Source organism: Gorilla gorilla, chromosome 6, assembly GCF_029281585.2.
Source record: "Gorilla gorilla gorilla isolate KB3781 chromosome 6, NHGRI_mGorGor1-v2.1_pri, whole genome shotgun sequence".
NCBI lineage: Eukaryota > Metazoa > Chordata > Mammalia > Primates > Hominidae > Gorilla > Gorilla gorilla.
Window position 1 is genome coordinate 55,264,835 of NC_073230.2, and position 14,004 is coordinate 55,278,838.

The 14,004-nt window shown below is 45.9% G+C and overlaps 1 protein-coding gene across 3 annotated transcripts in view; it reads right to left on the bottom strand.

Annotated features, from left to right (window-relative positions):
- Positions 1–14,004, bottom strand: part of TNS3 (tensin 3) — a 307,051-nt gene that overhangs the window by 153,840 nt on the left and 139,207 nt on the right. For all 3 annotated transcript variants that reach the window (XM_019031413.4, XM_031012945.3, XM_055347356.2), the window contains exons 5-8: positions 13,054–13,106; positions 10,554–10,725; positions 8,369–8,419; positions 6,387–6,509 (exon numbers count right to left, since the gene is read on the bottom strand). In XM_019031413.4, coding sequence (XP_018886958.3) covers positions 6,387–6,509; positions 8,369–8,419; positions 10,554–10,725; positions 13,054–13,106 — 399 coding nt within the window. The remainder of the gene's footprint in view (positions 1–6,386; positions 6,510–8,368; positions 8,420–10,553; positions 10,726–13,053; positions 13,107–14,004) is intronic.

The following is a 14,004-nucleotide window of genomic DNA, read 5'->3' on the forward strand; positions in this document are numbered from 1 at the left end:
ACCATAACCACAGACACCAACAGCCCAGCCCACAGACCAGCAACACCAGCAGGAGAAGCAGAAACTATTGGACAGGCCACCTTCACCCAGGGCCACAGAGTGCCACCTTCTAGAACATACTCTTACAACCTATAACAGCAGATTGCAAACCACAGCCCAGGAGCTACTTCTGCCCATTACCTACTTTCCCACAACTTGTGAGCTAAGAGTTAGTTTTACATTTTCTAACTATTAAGAAAAAATTTTGAAAAGATAAGATTCCATGCCATGTGAAAATGTGTTGAAGTTCAGATTTCAGTGTCCAAACACAAAGTTTGACTAGAACATGGCCACTCCCATCTGTTTACCTACATCCAGGGCTGCTTTCACTCTTACTGCAGGGGTAGGTTTGAGTATTTGCAGCAAGACCATGGGGACTGAAAAGTGTAAAATACATCTGGCTCTTTTTTTTTTTTTTGGAGACGGAGTCTCACGCTCTGTCCCCCAGGCTGGAGTGCAGTGGCACAATCTCGGCTCACTGTAAGCTCCGCCTCCTGGGTTCATGCCATTCTCCTGCCTCAGCCTCCCAAGTAGCTGGGACTACAGGCGCCCGCCACCATACCCAGCTAATTTTTTGTATTTTTAGTAGAGACGGGGTTTCACCATGTTAGCCAGGATGGTCTCGATCTCCTGACCTTGTGATCCACCCACCTCGGCCTCCCAAAGTGCTGGGACTATGGGACTACAGGCATGAGCCACCACACCCGGCCTAATCTGGTTGTTTTTAAAAATATTTGCCAACCCCTGATCTGGAATCATATAAAGCCAAAAAGGCAGGGCCTCTAATATGTAGCTCCCTAACTTCTTGAGAAGAAACTACTGATCAAATTCAAGTCACAATTCTGATAAGCCCAGTCATACATGAATGTCACCCAGGAGCATCCTTCTCTCTGTCAGTGAAAGTCAAGAGCATGCCTTACAGATACTCAATGCGGGCACTTGATACACTCTTTGCAGCTGAATCCTGGCACGTGCAATTATTAACGGTATGGCTACTAGCATACCTCTTGCATAAAACTATATTTGACAGCAATTCACCTACAAAGAAACAACACCTCAGCCAAAACAGGCACACATGGTGGTGACATTCACCCCATTATCAATCACTTTTGTGGCACTATTTATGGATATATAAAGCAAGTATTTTTTTTCTTTTCTTTTCTTTTTTTTTTTTTTTGAGACAGAGTTTCGCTCTTGTTGCCCAGGCTGGAGTGCAATGGAACGATCTTGGCTCACGGCAACCTCCACCTCCCGAGTTCAAGCGATTATCCTGCCTCAGCCTCCCAAGTAGCTGGAATTACAGGCATGCATCACCATGCCCAGCTAATTTTTTGTATTTTTAATAGAGACGGGGTTGCTCCATGTTGGTCAGGCTGATCTCGAACTCCCGATGTCAGGTGATCCCCCCGCCTCGGCCTCCCAAAGTGCTGGGATTACAGGCATGAGCCACTGCGCCCGGCCTATAAAGCAAATATTAAAAGATCTGAAGGGACAGATAGAAATACCACAACCGTACGGGACTTCAGTACCCCATTTTCAACAATGGACAGATCCCCTAGACAGAAAACCAGTAAGAAAACAGGGTACTCAACCTGCACTTTAGACCAAATAGAACTTACAGACATATACAGAACATTGCATCAGAATATGCATTCTTCTGAAGTGCACACAGAAAGTTCTCCAGCATAGATGGCATGTTAGGCCACAAAACAAACCTTAACGAATTTAAGGAGACTGAAATCATATCCAGTATCTTTTCTTTTTTTTTTTTTAAATGGAGTCTCCCTCTGTCATCCAGGTTAGAGTGCAGTGGCATGATCTCAGCTCACTACAACCTCCACCGCCTGGGTTCAAGCGATTCTCGTGCCTCAGCCTCCCGAGTAGCTGGGAATACAGGTACATGCCACCATGCCCAGCTAATTTTTTTGTATTTTTAGTAGAGACGGAGTTTTGCCATGTTGGCCAGGCTGGTCTCAAACTCCTGACCTCAGGTGATCTGCCCGCCTTGGCCTCCCAAAGTGCTGGGATTACAGGCATGAGCCACCGTGCCTGGCCTCAAGTATCATTTCTGACCATAGTGGTATGAAACTAGAAATGAATAACAGGAAGAATCTTGGAAAATTCGCAAGTTTATGGAAATAAAACAACATACTCCTAAATAACTACTGGGTCAAAGAAAAGAAGTCAGAAGAGAGATTTAGAAATATCTTGGGAGGAACAAAAATTGAAACACAACACACCAAAACTTATGGGATACAGCAAAAGCAGTTGTAAGAGGAAGGTTTATGGCAATAAATGCCTATGTTAAAAGACAAAAAACTCTCAAATAAAAAAACCTAATGTCAGGCCGGGCGCGGTGGCTCATGCCTGTAATCCCAGCACTTTGAGAGGCCGAGGTGGGTGGATCACGAGGTCGGGAGATCAAGACCATCCTGGCCAACATGGTGAAACCCCATCTCTATTAAAAATACAAAAATTAGCTGGGTGTGGTGGCACGTGCCTGTAATCCCAGCTACTAGGGAGGCTGAGGCAGGAGAATCACTTGAACCTGGGAGGTGGAGGTTGCAGTGAGCCGAGATCACGCCACTGCACTCCAGCCTGGTGACAGAGTGAGACTCCGTCTCAAAAAACAAAACAAAACACAAAACCTAATGTTGTACCTGAAGGAACAAAGAACAAACTAAACCCCAAATTAGCAAAGGAAGGAAAAAACAGAGGTCGGAGCAGAAACAAATAAAGGAGAGACTAGAAAAACAGTAGAGAAGATCAACAGAACTAAGGGTTGGGTTTTCTGAAGACTAACAAAATTGACAAATCTTTACCTAGATAAGATAAAAAGAGAAAACTCAAAATCAGAAATGAAAGAGCAGTCATCATAACTGATGCCATTTAAGACACAAAGAAACATAAAAATCTATGAACAAGTACATAGCAATAAATTGGATAACCTGGAACAAACTCATAAATTCCTGGACACATACAACCTACTAAGACTGAATCATGAAGAAACAGAAAATCTGAACAAAACAATAACAAGTAAGGAGATTGAATCAGTAATACAAACTCTCCCACAAAGAAAAGCCCAGGACCTGATCACTTAACTGATGAATTCCATCACTGAAAAAAAAAAGAAAACTTCGCTATGGTTTAAATATTAGCCCCTTCCAAAACTCATGTTGAAATTTAATCTCCAATGTGGCAGTATTGAGTGGTGAGGCCTTTAAGAGATGATTGGGTCATGAGGAACCTTGCCTTCATGAATGGGTTAATACATCTGTGGATTAATTAACTAATGGATTAACCAGTTATCACAGGAGCGGAACTGGTGGCTTTCTAAGAAGAGGAAGAGAGACCTGAGCTAGCACCCTCAGCCCCCTTGCCATGTGATGCCCCATGCAGCCTCAGGACCTCTGCAGAGCCCCCAACAGCAAGAAGGCTCTCACCAGGCGCAGCCCCTTGAGCTTGGACATCTCAGCCCCTATAAATATTAATATATGAAATAAATTCCTTTTCTTTACAAATTACCCAGTTTCACATATTCTGTTACAAGTAACAGAAAACAGACTAATGCAAACTCTGCCAGAAAGCTGAAGAAATGCAAACACTTTCAAACTCATTTTACAAGGCCAGCAGTACCCTGATATGAGGTCTTTCTTAATGAAATAGTAAGTATTTAAGGTTTTGCAGGCTGCAAGGTCTTGTTTCAACCATTCAAACCTACCCCTGCATTGTGTGGGTGGAAGCAGCCATGGATGTACGTGAACAGATGGAGGTGGCCATGTTCCACTCAAACTACGTATGGAACTGAAGTAGGACATCTTCATAAAATGTTCATGTAAATACAGCTCTTATCTCACAGGATGTAGGAAACACAAGAGGGCACGATAGGCTCATGGACTGTTACGTTTTAGTGCAAGCTGCATTCTTTTGGACTTGGAATTGTTCTTAACAAAAATCACAGAATCACTAATTGCACAATTTTCCATGGGTATTCTTCACCATGGACTCAGAAACAAAAGGTATGGTGTGGATGAAATCTCCCAAAAGAACTGCAGGCCATTTCTGGTCAGTCAATAACCAGGGTGTGGAGGGGTGAGGAGGAGACTGCACACACCCACACAAACACAAGCCTCTGCATCACACGGCAGAACGGGAAGCATAGCAGGACCGACCCTCACTCACTCTGTTCCCGCCCAGGCTGAGACAGGCCCAGCTATGCTAGAAATTCCTGGCATGTGTGGAAGGAAACGCGCATTCTGCAAAGCAGGCGGATTTCGTCAAATGTCAGCGATTTCACCCCCGCAGTGATGATGATGAACTTCTGTTAACATCGACATCAGCAATTTCAAATTAAAAGAGGGCTTATCTCTCAGGGCACAATTTCTAAGCGTTTCAAAAATGGTTTACATGGCACCAGAAGAGGGCAAGCCATTAGCAAATCACTTCTGAGAAGTTTCAACATGTTCCCATGAATTCCACTAACAAGAGCTGTCCAGAAAGCCGAAAGTTGCTTAGCAAAAGGATGCATTTTAGAAAGCTCTAGGTGGTCCCCACTAGGACCCATATGTTTTAAATAATCTCATCATTTCTTTCAATTTCATTTAAAAAATTGAAGTGAACAACAACTAAAATGGAATAAATGGCCAAGGATGGCACTTTTCAAGTCCAGCAACTCCAAGAGACTTATGACAATGCAGCAAGCAGCAGGTCTGGGTGTGCCCTAGAACCTGCACTTTCCACAGGTGCTGCTACTGGGCCCAGGCTCACAGGTCAGGAATGCTGCTTAGAACAGCTTGCTACCTGATCCTGGGCAATGATGATCCATCAATATCAGGCTCACTGTGTCAAAATCACCACACCAAGCCTGAAAAGCATAGGTTGTTTTAATTAACAAGAATTATATTTATTTAAAAGTCCGTCTGTCTGTCTCTCTCTCTCTCTCTCTCTCTCTCTCTCTCTCTCTCTCTCTCTCTCTCTTTCTCTCTCTTAGTTTGCACCAAAACACAATTTGGGTGAAGGATCCATAATCTAAAATAATACTTGAAAAGATCAGGTCATCATAGACGATTTGGTGGTCCTAATGGGTGTACCTGTCCATTTGGGGGGAAAATATGATCAAGTTAGATGTGAGGAAAGAGACAACACCAGAGAGAAGCAAATAACATCTGTGTGCCCCTGATGGAAGTTTTCTGCACATCAAGTGGTCATCATATGCCTTACAGCTGTAAACACCATCCACAAGCCAGCCTACCTAGTGCCTTTGCAGGAAAGATATACTGAGAGTCTAATATAACTCAAAGGGAAGCTTCTTTCAAACTAAATTCCATAATACAATGGATTTCTGTGCAGTTTTTTAGTGTAAAAGAGTCCGGAAGAAAAAAAAAAAACATTTCTATCTTGAACCCGTCAACACTTCCTAGATACTTTGATGGTCCTAAGAATGCTTTGTCAAACACACAAAATAGGGAGCTGCCCATTAATGAACAGTGACCCCAGCCCACTGGCTACATCCTTTCCCAAAGGATTCCTCCCTGACTCAAGGTGTGACTGGGATAAGAGCTTTTCTCTAATAGTAAGTTTCTGGCAGGAGGGTTAAGCTTCACACACTTACCCCTCAGTGAGTTTGCTTTCAGTCCAACCCCTTTCAACACCAATCACATTTGAGGAGCAGTACAAAGCAGATGAGAAAACTGGGAATTAAGAGGAAAGATCCCAGGAGGTGGGAGGAGAAAGTATGGAAGGAACCCGATGCAGCCAGGAGGATGAGTGCCCACCAGCTATGCACCTGGGCTGCCGGCATCCACCAACACTGCTGGGGCTGACACACAGACAGTCCTGGCCACTCTGTGAAGATGCACAGGCCATGCCTGCACTGCAATGGCTCCACGTGGAAAGGACGACGTGTTTACTGCAATGGCATCATGCCATCATCTAGTCCATCAACTGATTACCATAACTCAAGACGGCATGGAAAGTCTGACACAGTCCATCTGAAAAGGGCATACATAGCTCTTTTGAAAAGGAGGGCTTTCCATGAAAAATAAAATTTAATAAAAATGAAATGATTTGCTCTCATAATTGTGGTCAATTTGGGGTCAACAGTTTCAAATGTCCAGCTACACATTCAGGGACCACAATCCTATAAATTCTAAAGCCAAACTTGGGGAAGTGTGATAACTCTTTGTTTCCTTCTTTAAGAGCAAGTAGGAAAACCTAAAGACAAACCCATAAGGAGCACATCGCACCAGCTCAAAGCGGAAATGTGCTCAGATGCAGCATTGGTCTCCATCTCAACTCCAAAGGCTGAAGCCCAGCCAGACCCCCAAATGTGAGAGGGGCGCGCTCACCCTGCAGTGAATGACGACCACATGCTGGGGGTTGCTGTTCAGCCAGGACTCTTGCGCCTTGCATATGGTACACATCTTATCCAGGGGCGGTGCGTGGAGCTCTGGCCAGCCCACATCCATGATCTGCAACAAGAAAGGGGAGTTTCCTCAGTTTCCATTTCCTGAAACCTTCTGAGGCCATCTCACAATGACTTCTTTCATCATCAATACATTTCATTTGGGAGTAAAGAACATGCTGGGTGACCCTTTCCTAAAACTCAGTGAGCATGAGGATCAACTTCCTTCACTGGGAAGAAAAAATAAAGCATTATACTGCCCATGTGATGCCTCTTCTTCCAGGGGCTCATCTGCTCTTCTGCAGCTGGGGTGACAATTCTAGAAAGGTCTTTGAGTTGCTGATGGTGCAGGTTGTGTGGAGAGGGCCGCAGTCCAGTGAGATCGCAAACAGGAGTCCTAGGCCCAAGCTGCTGCCAAAATCTCCCCACTCAGGTTAAAATCCCAGTTTGGAGAGTGCAGCCAGCCATCTCCCACACACCGTGCGGACAACACCTCAGAGACAATCTCCTGGAAAGGCAGCACTTAAGGAGGAAGCACCTTCAAAACCCTAATTAAGTTTGGTGCTTGGACAAAGAAAATCACCACCATGTGCTAAAGACACAGTGACTCGGTGCAGAACTGCAGCTCTGAGCGTCCTGAGGCACACACAAGTCCACAGTGGCCCATGGTGGCCACACGGGGGTGTTGCTTTTCCTTTGATTTCCTTTTGTCAGTAGGGCAAGGACAAGGAGCTCTATCTTATGATGAAAGTCGTAGAAATAGTGTAAGACTGTTGGAAATTTCAGAAAGTTGCCAGGAAGTAGGAAAAGTCACTACCCCTGCCACCACTCAAAGATAACCACTGCAATGTTTTCATGAATCCCTTAGTCTCTTTTCTGTATACATTTAGCATAATTGAGATACTATTATACATAAATTCTATACTCTGCTATTGTTAACTAGTATTAAAATAGGCAACTTATCATGTTTCTGCTTTGTTACTCTAATGGCTGCAAAATATTTCAACATATAGAATATACATACATATATGTACCACAACTTATGTTGACTCAGTCTTAAAATTATCCCAAACTGCTGTTGAAAATGATCATGAAGGGTGAGGGGCAAGGGGAATGAGAGCATTAGGACAAATACTTAATGCATGAGGGGCCTAAAACCTAGATGACAGGTTGATAGGTGCAGCAAATCACCATGGCATATGTGTATCTATGTAACAAACCTGCACGTTCTGCACCTGTATCCCAGAACTTGAAGTAAAATTTGAAAAAATTTTAAAAATTTTTTAAAAAATGGAAATTATCATGAAAGGAGTGGATTAGTATGACCATAAAGAGATACTAGCAGAAGAGAGCCCCATGCTGATGGAAATGTTTTGTCTCTTGTTTGTGGTGGCTTAACAAATCTATACACATGATGCAGTTTAGATTTATTCTATACATATATTTGTTATAGATTTGTTCCACGCATATATATATGCAGTATATATGAAAGATCCCAGCAGGCGGGAGGAGGAAGCATCATGTGTATAGATTTGTTCTATACATATATATGTAGTATTTATCATCTATACACACGATGCCGAGAAACACACATGTACGCAAAACCAGGGAAATGTGAGTGAGGTCCGTGGACTATACCAATGCCAACTTCCTGACCTAGATATTTTACTGCTAGTGTTGTAAGATTCTCCCACTGGAAAGACTGGGTGAGAAGTACAGGAGATCTCTGTATTATTTTCACAACTTCCTATGAATCTCTAACTATTTCAAACTGAAAAAAAAGTAATTAAAATAATTGATATGAACAATTCCTAATACTCTTTATCAAGTCACATTCCACAAAGACTAGTAGCAAATTATTTTTGCACAAAATAAGCATTGTTTACATTTTACAAAATGCAGAATATAAAGGGATGAACTCTATACCTTTGGGTTAAGCTTCGTAAGGTCATATCTCTTTTCTGAAAGGTTTAATACCTATAAAAGAGAGGAAAAAATGCCTTGCATAAAATAGATTTTAATATTTTAAAAATTAATACTTTAATTTTTATTTAATTTTAATTAATACTAATTTTTTAAAAAAATATCTAAAATCTTCACACTCACAAATCAGGGGGGAAAAAAGCTTTTAGACAAATCCTTGACATCAGAGATGAAAGGAGAAAACACATTGCATTTTTACATGATGTTTCCCTTCCAGGTACCGAGGATCAGAAAAGATTGAAAAATACAGACGTGTGTGGTCACAGAATAAAAAACAAATAAAATAAATAAGATAAGGATGGCATACAGAACCCTTACACATAAAGTCTATATTCTACTTCTTCAACTAGTATTAAACCAGGCGATTTACTGTGTTACTATTTTTTTTTAATTCTCATGGCTACAAAATATCCCAACATATAGGATATATATATACACACACACGTATAAAATATATAATATAAAATATATATACACATATATATAAAATAAATACCACGGTCTTGCTCCTGACAACACAAACTGACCCAATAGAGAGGTGGTACATGGTGGGGAAGGCTGTCCCTCCTCTATGGCCTGGTGGCCCCAGGCCTGGAAAGGGCTGAGTTCATGCCCGGCCAAAAGCCACGGCCTAAGTTCACTGAAAAATCACAGCCATTTGTGGAACCTTGCTAAATACTCAAGTAGTTCAAAATGAAAATAATAATAATAATAATGTTCCAGCAGCAAGGAGCCTTAAAAATTAACTAAACATCCCTCTCACTTCAGAGTCAGAGATGTGAGGAAAGTGGAGGGTGGGGGCTTGTCCTGGTCACCCAGTAAGCCCTGTTTATGACAAGGGGGGACGCTGCTTTGTGACCCACAGTTCATTTCTAACCCTGCACAAGAAAAAGATCCCTGCCATAGCCATTTTGCAGGGAGAGCTCTGGCCCTGACAAGGCCCCACAGACAGGTGCTGGCCAGGGCTCCAGGCCCTCTGCATGGTCTCTTTGGGGAAGGTGGACTGGGGAAGAGGGGAAGGATGGCCAGAGAGGAGACTCGGGATGAGCTGACCAGCCTGGGAGTGTCTTCCAAAGGAAGGAGCCGTGGTCCTGCAGAGCACACCGCCTCAGTGATGAAGGAGGAAGCCCTGAGGAGGAGAGGGCCCCTGGTGAGAGGCACCACCATCAAATGGGGCTTGGCCACCACTTCCTGTCCATCACCAGGTCACAGACAAGATGGGCTTCAAGACAAGAGAGGCAGGAGCCTGAGTGAATCAAGGATCGGGGAGGGGTCAGGACACAGGTAGCACCTGGGCCAGGGCTGCTCTGGCATCAGACGGAGGCCACATCCTACTCTGCCACCTGGGTCCACCTCTCCCAGCCACTGGTGCCCCAGTCATTGGAGCAGACCAACAAGGAAGACAATGACCACCTTGTAGGTTTGCAGGGCAGATTAGCTTTACCACAGATAAGGAGGCCTCCTTACTAGAGATAACAAGGCAGGTAGAGAGAGGGTGCCAGGGAGCTGTCATTCAATCCCATTAGTGACTGCTGACAGCAGAAGGAAGTCAGCCTCCACCTGGGCTACGAACCATGGGAACAGAAAACAAGGGGCCAATCAGAGGGTGAGAGATGGTGAGAGGCTGTTCTGTATTATTCCTCAGATGTGGCTCCACCATCAACTCGACACATGTGTTTTGAAAATCAAGCTGTCTCCTTGTCTCCAGGGCAGCCCCTGGTTTCTTGGGTGCCCACCTAATTTGTCTTCCTAATTTCTGGCTCAGGAGGAGAGTCACAAGTTTGTCTTTCGATACCAGGGATGCAGCAAGGGAGCGCAAGGGTGGCTGGCTGGGGACATGTCCCAAGGCACTGGGGAGCCGGCCTCACTGATGAATGCAGGACAAGGCAACAGCCATCCCTGCGGTCAGCAGTCGTGTGTCCCTGAAAGCTACCTACAGAGACACATAAGTCTCCTCCCCAGGCGTGGCAGCAGAGAGACAGAGGATGAAGGTGCCACGGACAGCTGTGTGAGCCCAGGCCCTTGAGCTTCTCCCTCATGTGTAAACCAGTGTTCTGTGAGTGCCCATCCCTACACAGTGCCTGCTGCAGAGCCTGCCCAAAGGCTCCCAGAGCCGCCCACCGCTCACCAGGTAGTTGTCCCCGTGCTTGGACTTGAGCATGCGCGTGACCTCCTGCAGGTTGTGCAGGTAGGACTCCTCAGAGCAGCCGGCAGGGAAGGACACAGCGATGATGCGCTCCGTGATGTAAGTGAGGTCCAGCCCATGGCCCTCCTCCATGGTGGGACTCAGGATGACGGGCCTGCGAGAGAGCAGTGGGCAGATCAGAAACAGGGTAAGGAGGCAGCAGACACTCATCCTCTAGGAAAAAGGTGAAGACGACAGACACTCATCCCCTCGGTGTTCACACCAGCACCTGGGCGGCCAGCTACGGGAATTTACAGTGTGCGCAGCCTCTGTGCTGTGTTCCCATAACAGCGGGCAGTGTGGGGAGGGGCACAAGATTGAATTTTCCTAGCAGGGCATGACAGGGTACCGCAAGCTGCGGTCAGGGAACGCACAGAGAGAAAGCAACTCAGAGCAGTGACGCATGGGCTCAAATGCAAAAGCACGAAGGCGGGAAGGACTTTTTGTGGTTACACTGGGAGCAGGAACAGGGTTCCAGGCGGGACTCCTGGAGTGGGAGCCTCAATCCTGCTCTGAGGTGTCAAGGTCGGCATGAGGGGGCACCGGGAGGGGGCCAGGAGGAAGCGGAGATGGTGTGAGCAGAAGCCAAACATCAGTAAGCAGCTCCTCGTGTCCGTATGCGGCATCCTGGGGCAGGTGCGGCCAAGGAGGAGGCTGGTGAGGTGGCCAGCTATGGTCGTGGAGGACCCTGCAGGCCCAAGAAGGAGGCAGGACCTCACGTGGAAAGGGGACCAGCTGGGGCATAATCAAAGTGGCCTTTCATCTACTGAGCAGCAACTCAGCAGACTCCTATCAGAAGGCTAAGAGCTCCATGGGGCCCCGCTGGGACCCCACCCAGCTAGCCACAGGCCAGGTGGATGCAGGGTAGAATGTGGGGCTGGCCACCCAAGCAGGTGCCCAGGTGGCCAGGGCAGGCCCCCAAGTGTGAGATGAAGACTGTGGAGGAGGGAGGAGGGAAGAGGGCAGAAATGGTCATGTCATGGCCAGCAGGCTGAGGACTTGGGCAGGACTGGCAGCGTGGAGCCAGGCACCCAGTGTGACTGGAGACAAGGGCCTCCCACAGACCACAGATTCTCCACCAGCCCTGTGGGCCCCAGGGAGGCCTGAGCCCCTCCCAGGAGTGCTCCTAACATTAGGGCTGAGGGTGGTATCCAGGAGGAGGTGGAAAAGGTTCCAGGGAGAGGGGATGGGGTCGAACCCAATCGGTGCCCCCATGAGGTAAAGCCAGAGGCATGGGTGCACGGGACGTGTCCTTAAGTCCCTCCAAAGTGCTGCCACCAGCTTTGGGGTTTTCATTTTTACTACTCCTATGTGTTTCTCTCTTTCTTTTAATTTTGGAAAAATTCAAAACCATATAAAATGGTTTTGCAAACCTCCATGTACCCACAGCACCTAACTTCAAAATTACCAACACACAGCTAACCTTTGTCCATCACTATCCCCAGCAATCTCCTCCACGACTTTGATTGCTTTAAAGCAATCCCAGATACTATGTAATTTCACTTATAAATCTCGCAGTATTGATTTCTAAAAGGTAAGGGCACTTTTTGATTAAAATGTCTACAATGCCATTATCACACCTCAAAAAGAAATAATAACATCAAACATCCAATACCATACATTTATTTTTATTTTTTCGAGACAGAGTCTCGCTCTGTCGCCGGGCTGGAATGCAGTGGCGCAATCTCGGCTTACTGCAATCTCTGCCTCCTGGGTTAAATGGATTCTCCTGCCTCAGCCTCCCGAATAGCTGGGATTACAGGCATGCGCTACCATACCCAGCTAATTTTGTATTTTTAGTAGAGATGGGGTTTCACTATGTTGGCCAGGATGGTCTCGATCTCCTGACCTTGTGGTCTCCCCACGTCAGCCTCCCCAAGTGCTGGGATTACAAGCGTGAGCCACTGTGCCCGGCCCATACATTTATTTTTTAAGGTTGATTTGTTCAAATCAGCATCCAAACAATTTCCAAGGATTTTGTTTTCTCTACCTTATTTATCAGACATGGATTTAATTCCAATTCAAATGTATTGAACACTGTTAGAACAGAAATAAAGCACTTCCTACGGTCATGAGGATCCATAGTGAGTGCCTCTCCAGAATATGCTGGCTCAGGGCCCCCATCATCTGCTGTAAAGGGGCTCTTGCCAGCACACCCTGGAGTCTCCCCCAAAAGTGACACTTGCACAATCAGGCCTCAGCAGTGCAATTATTTATTCAAAGACAATCACAGGTGTTTCTACAACCTGGACTTCTGACCCTGACACGGCATTTAGAAACGGATAGAAAACCTGGCCTGTATCACCTTTGATTGGCAATGTTTACAACCAAAACAGAAATTATGATTTCTACAGAAGAAAATGATGCCATGCCCAAGTTTCCTCTGTGGAGAGCTGACCTACAGCCAGAGACACAGGAATGAATGACCCACACAGACACTCACCGCAGAGGTTTATCACGGCAGAGAGAACTGGACAGCGTGGAACTCCCTGGAGCCTGCAAATAACAAAACAAGGGTCATTTTGAAGTTTCCTTTCCTGCCAGTCTACATGACAGACACCACTGAGAGGGAACAATGACAGCTGTCCCACAGTTTAATCATAAACAGCAAGTCAATCATAACTACTGGCCCACCTTATCACCTCAGAAGGGTCTACACCATGTTGTGTGATTCAGCTCACCAGAGGATGCGATGCCACTAACCAGCATCAGGATGGGCTTCCACAGGAGCCAGTGAGGCCATCCTCCAGTCAGGGCAAGGTAGGCATTGCTTGGCCTGCAAACAGTGCCCTGCCCTCCAACACAGGAGATGCCAGATGACACCAGCGCTATTACTATCATGGCTGCTATTATTTACTTGATAGAACCAATTAATGAGTGACTTTCAGGAATTCTCAATTATACCTACTCTTTTTTAAAGAGCCTATTCAACAGGGAGAAAAGACTCGGGTTATAATTACTTTATAATTATATAACCCTTCCTTGTGTGTAAGGGTTGTTATATACTACGGTGACAGAGATCTACTATTTCAGGAAAAATGCCCAGCAACTGTGTAAGTAAGAAGGCTCTCCAATATTTCAGAAGCGAGGAAATTGGGGCTCAAAGAGGGAAGCGATCTTGTCAGATGGCAGAGGTGAATGGGGAAACCCAGACACCCCCTACAGGGCTCCCTCAAAGTCTCTTTCTGCCCCAAGCCAGGTAATGCTGCACACAGGAGCCCAGAGACCCCCGAGCTGGGGGGACACAGAGCCTCCGGCACTCCTCCTGCTCCCCGATCAAAGCAGGCCCACAGACACCACCATCAGAGGCATCAACACCCCCGATCACACTTGGGATCCCACTCAGGCAGGTGCAGCTCACCTGGACTCCTTAGGCAAGAAATGAACAGAAAAC